The sequence below is a fragment of the Poecilia mexicana genome, unplaced genomic scaffold (genome assembly GCF_051168715.1).
Source record: "Poecilia mexicana isolate PSO_F unplaced genomic scaffold, ASM5116871v1 scaffold_1, whole genome shotgun sequence".
In the NCBI taxonomy this organism is placed as follows: Eukaryota; Metazoa; Chordata; class Actinopteri; order Cyprinodontiformes; family Poeciliidae; genus Poecilia; species Poecilia mexicana.
In genome coordinates this window covers 21,112,293-21,129,468 of record NW_028263370.1, presented here as the reverse complement: position 1 = coordinate 21,129,468, position 17,176 = coordinate 21,112,293, and the positions used below count along the sequence as shown (strand labels likewise).

The 17,176-nt window shown below is 41.0% G+C and overlaps 2 protein-coding genes across 3 annotated transcripts in view; both read right to left on the bottom strand.

The window, feature by feature from the left end:
* Window positions 1-8,926: 8,926 nt before the first annotated feature.
* LOC148161211 (uncharacterized) lies at window positions 8,927-14,974 on the bottom strand. Its single transcript, XM_088006296.1, has one exon. It carries the CDS (start codon window positions 14,176-14,178, stop codon window positions 13,390-13,392), a length of 789 nt encoding a protein of 262 aa, XP_087862422.1. The 5' UTR covers window positions 14,179-14,974; the 3' UTR covers window positions 8,927-13,389.
* The window catches only part of znf827 (zinc finger protein 827), a 97,749-nt gene continuing 94,675 nt past the window's right edge, over window positions 14,103-17,176 (bottom strand). The window contains exons 14-15 of one of the 2 annotated variants that reach the window (XM_014997006.2): window positions 16,020-16,070; window positions 14,103-14,218 (exon numbers count right to left, since the gene is read on the bottom strand). In XM_014997006.2, coding sequence (XP_014852492.2) covers window positions 16,022-16,070 — 49 coding nt within the window. In that variant the 3' untranslated portion in view covers window positions 14,103-14,218; window positions 16,020-16,021. Of the gene's footprint in view, window positions 14,219-14,534; window positions 16,071-17,176 lie in introns of those variants that run through there. The other variant, XM_014997007.2, reaches the window with a different exon arrangement.

Genomic DNA, 17,176 nt, shown 5'->3' with positions numbered 1-17,176 from the left:
AATGCAAAAACACTATCAGCATCATCCATCATGTGAACAGCTCAGCCCTTTCTGCACTGTTTTGAATTCAGTGTGTGGCTAATCTGATATATTTTTTTAATTGATTGATAACGGAGTAGCAAAAGATAATTGTATTTTTTTTCTTTTTACAGAATTTGAACAGGTGAAGCTAAATTTGTCACCTGAGCAGTTTGGGTAGAACATGTTTGCAGGCAAAGGATGTTTTTAAATCTTAAATGCATTTTTTTGTTTGTTTAATTAGCATATTGTTCTTTAGACAATTGGCTCAATACTCCAGTTAGCGATCAATCGATTGCTAAATTAGTTAATTCATGATGATGAATAATTTCAGCCCTGTTGGTTTATCACATAAACCTGAGACTGTACATAATATAATGAGGAAAAGATTCAAGGAGTGTGATTACATTTCCAAAGGGCTGGATGTGACATTATCAGTTTGTAGTTTTGTTTATTTCTCGTTTCTTTACCTGTGGTCTCCTTCAGCTGCTGGATGGATCATTGGGTGGTGCTGCACATCTCAGTTGGCTCTGTTGGGAGACTCATTAATCTTAGCTAATCAAATAAATCAAGTGCACTTTAGAAAAGGGCTGTCAGAGTAATTGTTGCGATAGTCTTTGTCCTGCAGCTCCAGGGGAGCTCTGTTGAAAAATGTGCCAAGGAACGTAGTCTCTGTCCGATCCTAAATGGGAATAAAAGCGAATGCCAAACCAGAGCCTGAAAGAACACTTCTGAGTGAGATGAAGTTGAAGTTTGCGGCCATGTTTCAGCCACAGATTTGATCATGGTGGGGTGCTGAAACGGGGCCCGCCGCAGTGTAGCCGGCCTGTGTTTGTGTTTGATCTTACCCGCGGTTAAATGTGACCAAACCAGCCCTAACGCTGCGCTCTGCAGCTGGGGGACTGCTGTTAAATTATTTTTGCTGAAAAGAAAGGCGCCGCGGCGATAAAACATCAAACCTAATCTTCGGCCCCCGTCCTGCGCGCCTGCACAGAAAGAGCACAGTCTGGTATTTCCCTTTAACAAAATGCTAAACCCTTTCATGGACACCACATTGCTGGGTGAAGGGATGAGACGGAGGAGATAATGGGGATGGAAAGAGCAGCATGTGAAAAGGCTGCGCTGCCCTTGGCTTCCCTCTCAACCAATGAGGGTTAAATGACTATCTGGGCACCTTGGCAACCATTTCTGTGCTCCTTCTTCTTCCTCCTCTAATTCAACTCTGAACAGGCTAAACAGACCTGAGCGTTCCTGACAACAGTTACAGAAATCCCTTTGATGGTTTTGAACATTAATGTTTAATTTTTACCAGCCTCTTTGTGGGATTTTTGCTTTAAAACCTCTTAAGAGGAAGCTTTCTCTGAGATGGTGCCAAACGTTTCTCGCTATAAACTCTTCATCTTTACATCCTTTAAACGTTTAAAAAAGTGATATGAATAAAATTAACGGCAAATATCAACATTATTAGATCATATTTGGCATTGACGTGTATGACGGGAATAAGTGACTCTTCATTGCTGTTAGCAAGAAACGTAAACCAGACAAAATGGCATCCAAAAGAAGTTTAGTGACCTGGAAAAACAGAAGCAAAACAAACCAGAGGAAATGGAGGACAAAGGTTGTTGGGGACGTTAGCTGGATAAGAGGTGTGTTGTCTTTTTAAAATTTTGAAGAGTGTTTTTTTTTTGTCATACTAGCTAGCCTTTTGTAATTATTTAGCTGTAATTTGTTCCTCATCAGCTCAGATTTGGTGTTTGCTTCATGAATATGTCACATGTGAATGAAGAGTTTGTGCTTCCATGTGAATAACTGACTAGCTGAGTTTCCATTGAGCTTATATAAAATACATTTGTTTAAAAACAAACTTGTTTTTTTTTTTAAAAAAAAAAGGTTTTGTGCCAGGTTGAGATGGCTTAAATCGCCATCTCATAATCATGACTTGTGTAATGCATGACTTTTTTCACACAAGTCATGATTAACAAACAGATGCTGCTACTGGTGGAAAAGACGAAGACGACGACAGGAAGTGGTAGGTGATGATGCTGTTTAATGGCTTGTCGTGTGAACAAACCATGTGTGATTTTAATTTCTTATTTAATGGAAACACCACAATTGCGAAATTGTTTTTTGACATAGGCAGAAAATTGACAAAGTTTTGTACATGTTAGTAATGGAAACACAGCTACTGACACTTTACCTGTTAATTTAGATTCTAGCAGAGTTTTTACAAACATTCAAAATTGGTATTTTTATTGATGTACAGAATATTACAATTTTCCCCTGTATTGCAGTTTTTTATTGTTTAATTCACCTTTAGTTTTTACTGTTAATAGATTGTAGCATTTTTGTGGAACATCTAAATGGTTTGGAATCTCTTTATTGTAGTTTTATAAATTTGGGGCCCCAAACAGCATCCTGCTCAGGGCCCCACAAAGCTAGAGGCATTGCTCTGGAGGCATTGCTGTTATTTGTTGCTGCAAGCTAAACTTATTAAACACTGGATTGATATCTATAAAGTTAAAGCCACACAGCGGTCCACATCCATCCCAAACACATCAAAAGTAAACAGAATAAAGGTTGGAATATGTGAAGGAAAAGATGAGAGGACATAGATGGATGCAAAGCGTTTTTAATTTGCATGACCCGCTCCCTGGACAAACGAGAATGGATGGAGGGATTTCTGATGTCCTGATCAGAAGATGGATGACTGTGCTGCTATGGCTTTAATTGATTGAAGACAGGAATTTAGTTAGGGATAATTGAATCATGGAAATCATTAAAAGCTCAAGTGCAGAAGATAATTAGGGGAGCTAACCCGGTTATAATCAACTCTCGTCTTTTGAATGTGGACTAAGAAGCAGCTTGTTATCCTGTCAGACTTTACATTTTATGGCAGAAGGTGCAGAACATCAAAGCTAATCTTTCTCAGCGCAGAAGCATTTCAAAGTCTTATTTTACAATGCCTCAGATCTTATACACTGTATTACCGCGTGACGTATATGTTTGTCTATTTTAATATTTCAGTTTACTTTTGCCTAATTAGTATCCAGGACAGATTTCTGCTCCGGATTCCCCCGGTCGGCCAGGGGTCAGGATCTTCTTCATTACTCCATCCAGGGAAATAAGCAGGCTGATTAGTTTGGGCTCGACCTTGGGCTGTATTCTGTTGACTACTTCTCTTCACATTAGACGGCAACAGATTCAGAATCGCTAAAATAACCGCAATAACTCAAACTCAAGTGTGCTTTGTTGTTTTAAAATGAATATCTTTGAGAGCTTTTGCAAGCTATTGAGAATCAGTGGGTTGCAGCAGTAAGTTCAGTGTCACAGTGGATGTGAAGTGCAGTGTCGATTGTTACCCATAGAAACTAAGTAACCTATGGCTGGTGGCTGTCACTGAATGCTATGGTAACAGCAGAGCCTGACAATAGGGGAGTCAGCAGGCTTGTTTCTTATCCATTTCCAAGATTATAGTTGAAAAGAGCTGTATGGCAAGTTAATTTGTAACATAAATTTCAACCGAATCTAATGAAAAGATACACACTTTTCTGGATTTTACATTTCCTTTGGTCAAATTGAACATTTTTCTTGCAGAAATCAAAATTTTAGATACTTCAACCATCATTCTTTAAAGCTGAAATTACAGAATCCTTTACATTTAAAGAGTTAACTACCACGTTTTGGTTTTCATGTGCCAGACATCAATATTCTTGCTGTTGAGTGTGAAAATATGGTGTTTTTAACTTGGGTTGGACTCGTCCTCTGTTGGTGGTTAATACAATTAAAGCTGCAAAGATTAATTACAGTATCAGTTGACATGTTTACATGAATGCGGCTAGTTATACAGAAGGAAAAATAAAAATGAAACCGTTTAACCTGAACACTTCCTGCTAGCATAAAGACCAGTATTCATGTAGCAGCACAGCTGGTAGTGGAAGCTAGCATCAATTAGCTTATAAATCAAGTTAGCATTAGCACTGCAGTAATGCTAACTTTTATGTAGCATAAATAGTTACTGAGGAAGTTAGAGTTAGCATAGGTAGCTGCTAAAAGATGTTGGCATTTGCTTGTTAAGCCAGCTAGCTGTGTAAATTTGGCATTAGCACTGCAGTTCAGCTACCTGTGAAAGGTGCGCTAGTACCTTGTCTTGTTTTGTCTTAAAACAAGACAAAACCAACTTACAAGCAGCTTTGAAGCAAGAAAAAAAATGCTTGTTATTAAGTTAATAATTCCTTAGTATTCATGAAAAAAGCTCAACTAGCAGATTATTTTAGCTTATAACAAGACGACTTTTCCCATGTTGTGAGTGAAATAATCACTTACAAAAGTGTAACTATACTTTCTTCCCCCTCAATATTAAGGATTTATTGACTTGAAATGAGCTCCTGTATCTCACTGTAAAGTAATTCAATTTTGTCTTATTTCAAGTGTGTCAAGATAAAATTAGACCAAAAAATGTTGTGTTTTTGCAGTGGGGACATCTATAATACACATCAAGAGCAACTATTAAGTGTTGAAAAGGCCATTAGAAACTTTTAGGGTTTTAAGAAAATCTTAGTTTCACTTTAAAGCTGTGTTTTTAAATAATAACATGGCTTAAATCAATATCTTAGACCGTATACATATATATATATATATATATATATATATATATATATATATATATATATATATATATATATATATAGGAGAGGATGGTTTGATTTTATATCGCAATGGCCTGCCATATCGCTGGTCTCCCGGAGCCCATTACCATCCTCCTCCTGGTCCTTTAGCTCAACGATGTGTTTGTCATTCAGTTGGAGTGGCCCAGCATTAGCTTCATATCTGAGGCGGCAGCCAGCAGGGGGGGGAATGATCTGTCTCCCCTGCTGATTCGGGCCGCCTAAAGTCTGGATACGCCTGGCCCAGAGACTTGTGGGTAAGCCGTTCACCCCAAACACCCCCCGCAGTGCCTCCAGTATCAGATTGCTGCTGACCCCCGCAGAGTGATGTCTCACCCCAGAGATTGGGGAGCGGGCGCGGCGGGGGAGCGGGCGGCCACTGATGCCATTTTCCTGGGACAGGCGCTGATAATAACATGCATGCACGTTCCATCATGCGTGTCCAGCTTTTTTTTTTTTTAGTAAATGACAACAAGCCGGCCCATCAGATCATGTGACGTCTTGGTGTAAATCAGGAATGCTTTTTTTAACAGGCTGGAACATGTCATCTTCTTGCCCCGCTGCATTTAACTGCATATGCTCCCTGCAGCTCGGGTGAACTTCAACAATCTTTTAAGGTCTGAATAAACATTGAATTTCACATTTGCCAAGTCCCCCACCCCTCCAAATTTTTTTCAAAACTGAATAGATTTGCAAAAATCAACAAGCTGCCTCGGCGGAGCTTGTTTCAGCCCTGACTTCAACTCGAACCGAATCGATACCAGAGGTCATTTTCCTTCCCTTCATTTTCTCCTTCCTGTGCTCCGCTGGTCCTGCTCTGCAGACTTCACTGAAGGTTATCTGTGGCAGGACTCTGTGTGTTTATTTTCTCTGTTAGAGAGAGAGAGGGCAAAAAAACTAGATCTGTCTCCACTTACCAAAGCCGTGGCTCAAAACCTTGATGGTAGATGAATAAGTGGCGAAGAGGGTGAGCATTGAGGCTGAATGAAGCATGCATGAATTTACAGACAGAGGAAACAGAGAGAGAGAGAGAGAGAGGGGGGGGGGTAAGATAAGACATGCAGTAAAAAAGATGCTGCGAAGGCAAAAAAACGGAGTGAGGTACATGTTATAGAGAGGCCAGGCAGCTGGGAGCTCCCACAGACACACACTTCTGTCTAAGCAGCTTTCCTCTCAGGGCAGGGTTGCAGCAGGTCACGGCGGGATTACACTTTTGGCAAACAAGAGGGAGCTCCACTCTCTCAAAGCGTTGCATGGCTCCCCCGTGACTCTCTGCAGCTGTAATAAAGCCAAGGCGGCCTGAACCTACAAACAAAAAGCTAACATGCTATTGATCGACAGCGGCCAACTTCGGCGAGGTGGTGTCGAAAGGTCGACACGGCGCAGCCAACTCGGCCTGGGGTGAAGGGCTTTTATTGGGATGTGGGAAAACTCCGCCGTTTGGTCTCATCGCAGAAATTCCTCACTTAGTTGCCAATTTCACCAAACTGTTGGCGCAGAAGGGGCGTTATTGGGATTCAGTGAATGAACACCATCATTCCCGGTTAGATGCCTGATATTCAAGTCCAAAAAAAAAATCCAAATGAGGTTTTTCTATCCCTTCAATCAATAGCCATCCCCTGCAGTGCCGCAACGTCTCTTTACTTCCTAATCAACACTTCCACTCGTAGAGAGGTCGGCTGAGCAGGCGCGCTGTGCCCCGAGCGCTGCTTTGAACTTAATTAAGCAGCTTTAAACACAGCCGAAAAGATTCATTAATACACAGGCAAGATGAGCAGCTAGATGAGAACATGGCCCCACAACAGAGGAGATTCAGCGTCGGATGGCTGTTGAACCCACTTGGGTCAACGTCGGGGGCGCAGTGATGGCGGCCCCGCAAGGACTACCAAATCCTTCAGATCTGATAAGGGTTCCTCCAAAACGCTCTTTTCTCTGTTATACCGTCCTGCTGAATGTGTAAAGTGCGCAGATAAGATGGTGTGGGTGTATGCAGCACAATGCGAGCATGTAAAGAATGACAGAGGAAACGGAGGCGAAGATGGAGGGCTGCATGCGCCGGGGAGGCTGCAGAGAGCCACTGGGGTGCTGGGAGGCAGCGCCTGTTAAAGGAAGGCTCCAGACCAAGGTGTTCTGTAGCTCCAGGCCTAACGGTGATAAATGAGTCCCTTAATGTCGGCAAACACTTTATCTCTGCTTCATCTGTTTTCATTAGGCAGGGCCAACCTTTGGCTGGGCGAGAACGTGCTGTAACTTTCATTACTGCAACACAGAAAGGAGAGGCTCAGGGACCTCCCATCGCTCTAATAAAAACACCAGCGCGACACAGTGACAGATCCTATTCCTTATTATTATCTCGGCATGCTTTTGTTAGAAATTAGAGAATGCCTCGTCCCTCATAGATGATTGGTGCTCCTTGCTTACCTGGTTCTGCCGATGAATGATTGAGATGCTCTCTGTAGCCTAAAATGGTTTGCTGTTGACCGTTTCAGGTTTTTACTAGGTTGTGATTGAGGAGTTCCCATCAAACTGGATTTGGGGTGAATTCACACCAGCCCCGTTTAGTCCGCTTTTATCAAACTCTAGTTCGTTTGTCTAGAAAGTCTGGTTCTTGACAGCGCAATCAAACTCTGGTCCTCCTGAAAACCTCAGTCTTGGTTCAGTTAAAGTGAACGCTGGTGTAGTTTGACTGCACATGTGAATGCAAGCGCTCCAAAAGCAGCTATAGCGCAGGGCATTCTGGGTAAATGCAACCAAAACAAAAGCACGAGTCCAGTGCTAGAGGCAGAAATGGCTTGAGGCCTTTTACCAAAGACAGAACAGAAATCCTACATCTGCTAAAATCTGATGCTACTCCATTTTTGTTTACATTTTGTGAAGAAGGAAATTGTTCTCATGTCGTCTTCAGAGGGTTTCATGTCGTTTCCTTCGATGGTGAGGGGAGTGAACAGGTTTTTCAAGGGGTTTGGTTCATTGACATAATTCAGTGTGAAAATGAAGCACAGCAGCTGAAATGTTGCAGTTTTAGTCCCCAAATCAAATCGATTCCACTGGACTATCAGAGGTGAGAACATCCTAAAACCTATTCCACGGCTTTGATGACAGTAGACCAGATTGAAAAGCAAAGCTCTCCAGGATCTGGATGACAAGGGAACCTTCCTGGTCTGGAAGGGAGGCTAGCGCTTGGTAGCTGATCTTTGGCTCCTGCGGTTCAGCTGGGCATCAATAGGCTCCACCTCCTCAACATGGAGGTCAAGTGTAGCACAAGCCAGGTGGTAATCCCATTCCTCCTGCTCTGACAGAAGCCTCTTTGATTAAACACTTGATTTGGATATACCGTTTCAGAAAGAACCTCTAAACAAGCGACGAAGCTGTTAGCTAATGGTTAGCTAGCTTTGCAAGTTGATGTAGGAAAGAGCTGGCAAAGGCGTTTAAGGTGAAACTACTGAGGGGTCAGCAGTCACACATCCAGGGTGAAGGATGTTACATTTAAAAACATAAAAGCGTCCTTTTTTAACTGGTGCTGAACGCTGATGTGTTTTATCTTTTTACTCAGAAAATATCTGCCACTTATTTGGTTGTCAAGCTCCCTGTGGTTATGACATGATTAACTTTAGAGGCAGCACAGAGCTCGTCTTTGCTAGGATATGATAAAAAGGCCTCGTCAAACAGCCTAAAAACAAATATTTCCAGTGTTCAAAATACCCATTTGAAACGGTTTGCTATGTAGAAGCAGTCGTAAATTTTCAAGGTTTTTTTCTAGTTCATTATTGCTGTTTTTTATTGCCAGGAGTGGAAAGTCTCCATTTTTAATCCAGTTTCATTACTGGAGCTTCAATTTCCGAGTCAATAATAAAAACAACAACTGAGCAAAAACCTGCAGCAGTTATAGGATTTCTTCCTCTATGATTTGGCCAACAAAATCTTTACTTGATATAATCAGCTGGGCTTCTATGGATGAAAAAACTTTACCTCATTCTTTTTTTAACCAACATTATAGAATCAGTTGCTAAATTTGTATTAATGTTTCATAAATCCTGCAGAACGGCTACATCATTGGATTGTTTTACAGTAAATTAGAACAAATTGGACCTTTTTGCCTTTCAAGGTGCTTTGAACATTAAAAATAGTTAAATTGACTTTTCCCATCATTAAAAACTTAAATAAACTTTGTATTTTTGCATGTGTAACAACAGACGTTTAAAACATTGTTCAACAACAACCAAAGAGACGACAGACAACAGAAGTAATATCTGATGTAAGCTTTACTTTCAAATCCTGTTACATTTAGATCTGGCAAGTTGAACATAAAATAAAGTGAAACAAGAAAAAAAACAAAAAAAAATAAAAAATACAAACCCAAAAAGAAAAAGTACAAATGATCTATTTACCAGTTATCGTCACAACCCTGTACAGCCTTAACAATGGAGTAATAAAAAAAAGCTTTGTACAGCACATACCAATCTTTACCAAGTGCCAAAAGTTAAGATAGTTGAGCCTTTTTTTTCTAATCATGACATACAGCCAAACTTAAAGCTAACCGACTGTAGACAGTGCATCTAAATGCAAACCCCGGGAGTCGAGTTGGAAACACAATTAAGTGCTGAAGGACCAGAGAGAAAACGTGTCATGCATACTTTGAAGTGCTGAGAAGGTAGTCGAGCTGAAAAGAAGGTCATTGTTGCTGCGGACAACTGAGCAAACCCCCTCCAGTCATAAAAAAACAAAAAAACAAGCAGGATAAGTGCTTTAAAAGACTTGATCCCCGTTTACCTTTTCAAACATCAAACTCAAGCTAAAGGGGGCGGGAGGAAGTGCAGCAAGTCATGAGTCCGCTGTAAGAAAAGACAGAAAAAGAGCGGACACATTTTTATTCTATTCTACTGGACCCTGACAATTAGTTTGACTCATTCTCAGAAGTCTCAGGTGGTTTCCTTCCACCAAGTGGCACTAGAGTATAAAAGATAAAACGGTTGGGAAGGATGCTCCTTTCTCTCAGGAAACAAACGGGAACGGAACGGGGGGAAGACGATTGCGGCGTCGCTCCCAGAGCGGGACGTGACGGATTCAATCCTAACATCACATCCGGTGGCGAGACGCAGGAACGGTCCAAGATCTTTGAAATTTCAAATTTAACGAGAGAAATTTAAAAACAACAAAAGCAAAAAACAAAAAAACCTGTTAAACAGAAATAATAATAATAATAATAATAATAATAATACAAAAACATTACAAATAAGGGAATTTGGCTTGAAGAACACTTAGGAACACAAGCGCAATCGATACGTAAAGCCTTTTTAAAAAGAAAATACTTGAACTACGCTGCCTGATGTCGCCAGAACAAACCTTTCCTTCAGCATTTTTATGGATAAATACATATTCTCATCATCAAAAAAAGTGCAGCACTGTGCAAAATTGGCCAGAACTATTTAGTCTGGGACCTTTAGTTCCCAGGAGGGGAGCTTGACCTCTACTGTCTAATTCCTGCAATTTGTGTTCATTGACTTTTCTCCGATTTCACAGAGGCGCAGCCTTTTGCACCGTCAGAAACGAGCAGAAACTAAAGGAAAGGGGGGCTGATTGAGTCCCATTATGGATCCAAATTTGCTCTTAAAAAAAAAAAAAAGAATAAAATAAAACGTTTAAGTGCTTTTGGCTTAAAGAGTAACAATAACGAGTGCAATTAAAACTCAAAGGTCGACAAAAGGGGGGAAGTTGGACGAACAGCAGTACCAAGTCGGCCTGCCAAACCGAAGCCGCTCAACGCAACGCCGTACAAACCATGGCTTCTCTTCTTCTCTGCACCCTACAGGAGCTTCTCCGTGAGCGTTAGTAGAAAATGTTGAATATGATGTAAAAGGCTCAATAATAAAAAAACAAAACTGAATATAAAAACACAAAAAACCCAACAGAAAAAGACACAGAAAGGCCACCAGACACACCAGCTTTCCCCCCTCACCGTCTCTACCGGAACTGTTCACGCTCCTCTCTATCGCTTCTTTTTCATGTACATAAACAAAAATACATTCATTCAAGTCATTTTGGAACAGTTTTTTTTTCTCTTTTGTACACAAAATTACAAAAAGCTCCAAAAAGCACCATTGAATCGGCCTGTGGCGACTCTGGCTGGCGGGGAAGCTCGCTAACCCGCAGCAGGTCGCCTCCACAAAACAGTTTTCTCATATATCTCTTCTACATATGGATGCGTGATACATAGATCTGCATATTTGCTGCGCTGATGTCAACCTGGTCTCAGAAATAATAACAGGAGGTTTGCTTACAGACACACGTAAAGGCGGGGATCACCAAACGCCAGGCCTCCCAGTGACTACAGTAGACTGGGGCGCTGCACTGAATGCATACGGGGGAAACATCATGATTAATTACAGTACTGTGCAAAAGTTTGAAACCCTCAACTTACCCTTAATTGCAGTCATTCCTGACCTTTTTTTAAGCTCTTTGATATGTTTTATTCGTACGTTGGCTGTTCTTTTGATTGCAAATTAAGATTTTTAGTTTTTCACTAGAAAAGTTGACAGAGGAAAAAAATTAAGACCTTACATGTAGTAATGCTTTTAAAACCAGGTTGACGACATGTAGCCAAGAGCTGCTCGCTTTGACGAAATCTTTGGTCGCGAACTTAAACTGGCGGTTTGTGATGTCACAGGATAACATTTGAGTCAAAACACCAAAGTCATAATATTTAAATAAAGGTGATATCATCTCTCAATTGATACTGCTGTCAAAATAAGCCGAATAATTACAGTTATACCATATATAATGTTGATTTATTATATAAAAAACTTGAATAAACTCCAGCTAAACTTCTTATTGCATAAAATATCTTCCTTTCCAGTCACTCTGCTCTCAAAAGCTGTTACTAGCTGGTTGGTTAGTCAGGCCATCAGCTCCATCACTCTGATTGTAAATAGTCATTTGATCGTTTGTGTTGTAGCCAGTGCATTTTTGTCCATAAAGTTAAAAATAAAGCAGCTTCCAGCTCAGTTTTCAGCTCAGCCGACACAACTGGGTCCAGATCCACTAAAACAAACAAATAAAAAGTGTTTATTTGACTGCGGATGCGGTCCAGTCGGGTTGGTTCCACCACTAATAGATCTGTGTGTATGACTAGGAATTGTGGATCCATCCCTTAAGTTTTAAGGTTTTCATGCCTTCATAGGTAAGAGATGAATAATTTAAACTAATTAGTAAAAAAAACGTGATAATTTACTGGGAGGAAGTTGAGAATAAAAGCAGCTAAAACTAACAGATTTAAAGAAATCTTGGAAGAAAAGACAAAAGAACTGAAGGTGATATTTTTTTTGCACAGTACTGTACGCAGCTGCAGCGATGCATATATTGCTATATTTTTTTTAAACACTAGATGACGTGTTGAGATGACCCCCGCTCTGTAAGATTTTACTGCTTATTCACCTGGGAATACGAAAAAACTTTAATATTTAGCTTCTCTGATAATAAATGCATCTTTCTCAATTATAGTTCAGATTGAATATTTTCTATATTTACAGTCACTGCAGAAATACAAACTCTTACCAAATATTTTTGTCTAGTTAATGTTGATTTTAAAAAAGTACGAGTTGCTTTGGCAGATTTTCTTTCACTTACAGCAAATTTTTTTCTGTTATAAATGAAATAATCTGCCAGTGAAACAGCAGATTTCACTGGCCGGACCAGGCCTCCAGCGAGGCCTGGTCCGGCCACAGACCCTGGCAGATTTTTCGTCCTTTACTTTTTCATCAATATTAAGAAACTACTGACTTAAAACAAGCTCCTACATCTCACTAAAAACTGACTTGTAAGTTAGTTTTGTCTTATTTTAAATGAACTAAGGTATTTATTCTAGAAACTAGACAAAATTACTTGGTAAGATTTTGTGTTTTTGCAGTGTAATCAAATCCTCCAAGCTTACAAAAAAACAACAACCTGTTAGCTTCATCTGATCCATGAAACCACATTGATTCTGAGACAGAATTGAAATCAGTCAGCAGCAACGCACGTCACGCCGTCACGTTATACAAAAGAAAAGCAACTCAAACAGACGGGAACAGGGCGAGGGGCTACAAAACTATGTACAAGGTTGATAAATAAGTAAGTAAGTGCATGGTCTGAGGCGTCGCTTTGGAAACGTGACCTTTCAGATGAAAAGCTTTCCCGTCTCATTGGTTGCGTCCGAGTCGCAGGGTTAACACTTCGGGAAATCTGGAGTTCAGCTTCCTAATGACGTCACAGCTAGCTGAAACACAGAAACAGGCATGCCATTTCGATGCATAATAGCAAAGGGACATAAATGCACATAAATGCACTTGCAATGTTTGTTTTGTCTTTTTTTCCCTTACCCCACCCAACCTTTTTTTGTCAAACGACTAAAGAAAAATATCTATAAAACCGCGAGTTTCATCAGATAAAGCGACTGGGTCCAGGTCATTCAGATGCTTACAAACAGAAAACAAAAAGGTAATAGAGTGTAGTACTTGTAGTAATAATTCAATTGATAGAACTGATAAGAAAAGCAGCTTTTTGATATAAATGCATTTTAGCATGTACAGCGTTTTTCTCTTATAAATGTTTTTTTTTTTCTATTATTATTTTTCGTCCTTTAATATGTTTGTCTGGTCCAGCTTATTCTGCTGGTCTGATTGGAAAAGACGTTGCTCCCGCTGCAGTGGTCAAGAGGTGGAGGTGGGTGAGGTCACACAGTCTTGGCCCTCTCCATCAGTCCCAGGTAGGCCAGGAAGGAGTGTTTGTGGGAGTGGGAGGGTGAGGCGAAGACGAGGGGAGACGTGGCCGGCCGCCATCTTGAGTGGAGGTGCGAGTGGAATGTGTAAAGGGTGGTGAGGGGGATCAGGTGGGCCTGCTCGCCGTTCCTGTACTGCTCCAACACGTGGCGGGAGGAGGGAGGGAAGAGGGAGGGGCTGCTGATGCTGACGCTCGTGCCGCCGTTGGTGCTGGGCGTCTCTGGTTGGCGGGACCGGCCCAGTGTTAGCGACAGCGCGACGGACTGCAGCGCCTGAGACGCTGTCAGGCTCATGAGGGGGCCGCTGCCGCCACTCTTCTCCTCCTCCTCGTCCTCGCCTCCCCCTCCCACGCCTCCGTCCGACCCCCCCGGGCCTCCGCTCTGATGTTTTTTGAGGTGGCGGCTGAAGACGAAGGGGTGCGTGGTGGTGAAGGGGCACTCTCGGCAGCCGAAAGTCTGGCGCGGCGCGTGCTTCAGCTTCTTGTGCAGGTTGAGGTTGTCCTTGCGCTTGCAGCTGTATGAGCAGCGGTCGCAGTGGAAGGGCCGCTCGCCCGTGTGCACGCGCACGTGCTCGATGAGCTTGTTGGCCGTTTTGGACAGGTAGCCGCACCGCTCGCACTTGTAGTGGTTGCCCAGGCGATGCCCCCGCATGTGCGCCTCCAGCGAGGCCTGGTCCGGCCACAGACCCTGGCAGATGCGGCAGCGGTACTCCACCTTACAGTGCGTCTTCAGGTGGCACTCCATGGCCGCTGGACGGTTGGTGGAGTAGATGCAAAAAGGGCACCTGGTTAATGCAACGAGAGGGGAGGAGGGAGGACGGACGCCACACACAGAAGCAGAAGACAGCTGAAGGGAAAGTGTACGTTCACAAACCTGAGTGGAGTTACTTCCTCCTCTACCGTCTTCAAATCAAACTAAATTAGCGTCAAACGTTTGCGCTACGTTTCTGCTGGTTTAAGCAGCCAAAAAGTTTCATTTGGGGAGCTTTAATTTTTAAGATATTAAGGGTGATCTATTATGCTTTCTTAAACATGGTAGGATAGGACTATGGACTACACAAAACATGTTAATTACTTTTTTTTTTTTTTAAACAAAATCTATGGCTAGTTCTTTCAGATTGAACTTTTTTAAGGCCTCCTGTCACTTTAAATCCAAATCAGCTGCTGCTCGCCACACTCCCCAACTCATGTGTGAAAATGGCTGCAACAGATGAGCAATTATACATCTGTGCATATTTGAAAAGCAGAAATGGAGCTTCCTGCACAAACAATAAGAATGCACCAAGTGGTTTCTGGATGGTAACTAAATAACAAAATATCTGTCTTTTCCAGCAGCCACTCTAAAACCAGTTGAGCAAACGTGCTGGAGCTCTGCTTGGGTTGCTAGGTGGCAGGCTGGACTCAGTTGGGGTTGCTAGGTAATGGTCTGGGGTTGTTACGTTACATTCTGAAGGCTCATTTTCCAGACACCAAAAAACATCAACTTATTGCCAAAAACTAACTGGGTGAACTTTTAAGTGCTTCGGCTGCTTTTAGAAATCCAAATGGAAGCACAAAAACGTGGACAATGTGAATTGTGTTCCTTTTAATATAAGTTTCTGGAAGTCGTAGAAGGTCAATCAGCCCCACACATTTACTTAATTTAACAAATTTGGTGTCAACTATGCAACATTTACGCTGGTAAAATGTTCGTTTTTAGTGCTTTTGTTTTCAATGTCTTAAAAGCTCAAAGGTCAAAAATTCAATCCATATTCCCCTAAAACAAAAATGCTTTTTCTATCTTCGTTTAGGAACGTCTTGGCAACACAAACTAAGAGAAGCTGTGCCTCCATTACAAAGCTGTGTCCAAAAACAGAATTTCACAATTGCAGCGTTTCCATTAAACAAGAAATGCAATAAAAATCACATAAGTTTGTTCACAGGATCCGTCTTAAAAACATGCAACGCCATCATCCTCCTTCCACTTCCTGTCGTCTTCTTCGTCTTTTCCTCCAGTAGTAACATCCAACTGTTGATCACATCACTCTTTTCCATTACACTAATCTCAAGAAAACTGAAAAACCACCTCATCCTTATGTAAAAACATTTGATTAAAAAAAAAAAGATTTTTTTTTTCACAATTGCCATGTTTCCATTAAACAAATTTATTAATGTAATTCCAGTTTGAGCAATTATTGATTAACACCAATTGGAAGGAGCTGGTTGACCTTCTCCGACCTCTGGAAACTTATCAATATCTTAAAGATGACAGCGGCACAAACAAAACCTTTTGGTGCACAAACCCTTGACACCAATTTTGTTTGAATTGAAGACAGTGGAGGGGAGGGCAACTTCACTCAGGTCATTCACAACCAAGTAACAGCTTGACATTGATTAACAGGAAGTGATGAAGAGGAGGAGGACGGATAAAGGAAAACTGTGTGGAAAAAATGCTGGAGATGTGTGTCGGTTTAATGGTGCAAGAATGGAGGTGAGCAGGTGTGAGTGGGGTGTGTGGGTGGAAAGAGTGGGGGGTGAGTGACAGGCTGGAGAAAGATGGGAGCAGGAGGACATGATGGGGGAAATGAAGGAATGAGTGGCACTTACATTTAAATAGCACCTTTCATCTGCTCTGGGCCCCAAAGCGCTTCACAAACCCTGCAGAACAGAATCACCTCAGAAAAAACCTCGAAATGATCAAGGCCCTCTCTCCCTCGCTCCGTCATACAGAGAAACACAAACATCTGGCTACACCCGTCTGTCTGCGCACACGGCCACAAGTTTACATACACTCGTCACGGACAAGGATGCCATCCATTTTGGGCTTTTATTATTCATCTGCACTGCAAAAACACAACATTTTATCACGTATTTTCCAGTGCAAATATCTTGGTACATTTGAAATAAGACAAAATTAACTTACAATTATTCCTTAATACTATACAGATTATTTCACCTTTAACAAGACATTTTCGCATGTTAGAAAATTTGAACTAGAACTTTTTCATCAATATTAAGGAATTATTGACTTAAAACATGCTGCTGTACTTTGCTGTGGAGTTATTTGTGATAGGCCTGTCACAATACATTTTGCTTAATGATAAATTGTACCAGAAATTATTGTGATAAACGATAATACTGTTGTTTTGAGACCATTATCAAGTAATATAATACAATAATGGAATTTCAAAGATCAAACATTAATTTCTAATGAACAATTAACATTGAAACTGGGCAACATTTTAAATATCCAAAATAAATAAAACAACAGAAACTACAAAGAAAATGGATACTGAAGTCTTTGTAAACAAAATTTTCCTTAAAAAAAAAAAGAAGAGCTAGTTGAGACCAAAACACCAAAACTGAAAACTTTTGTTATCCAGTTTTTAGTAAAAAAGGAGAAAAAAGGCAAAGAACTACAAACCATGCTAATTGGAAATTATTGAGTTTGATTTATTGTACAATTAATTGATTTATTGCTTATTGTTATAATTTAACAGTAAATTATAACATGTTAGAAAGCCTAGCTTACAAAACCTACTTGTAAGTTAGTTTTGTTTTATTTGAAACTTAAAACTAGACAAAAGTACCTGGTAAAATGTTGTGTTTTACAGTGTGGAATGTTCTCTTCCAGGTTGGAAGGATTTTTACAGCAAATAAATGAAAAAAACAAGAACTGGATGTTAGAGTTGGACTCAACCGGCTTCGTTTTGTCAGCTGGGTTCCTGATGACGACTGAGGGCAGCTGGAAGGTTTTTGTTTGA

What these genes read in the sequence shown, in the direction of transcription:
- LOC148161211 (XM_088006296.1), bottom strand. Translation starts at nt 14,178, where the DNA reads ATGGAGTGCCACCTGAAGACGCACTGTAAGGTGGAGTACCGCTGCCGC.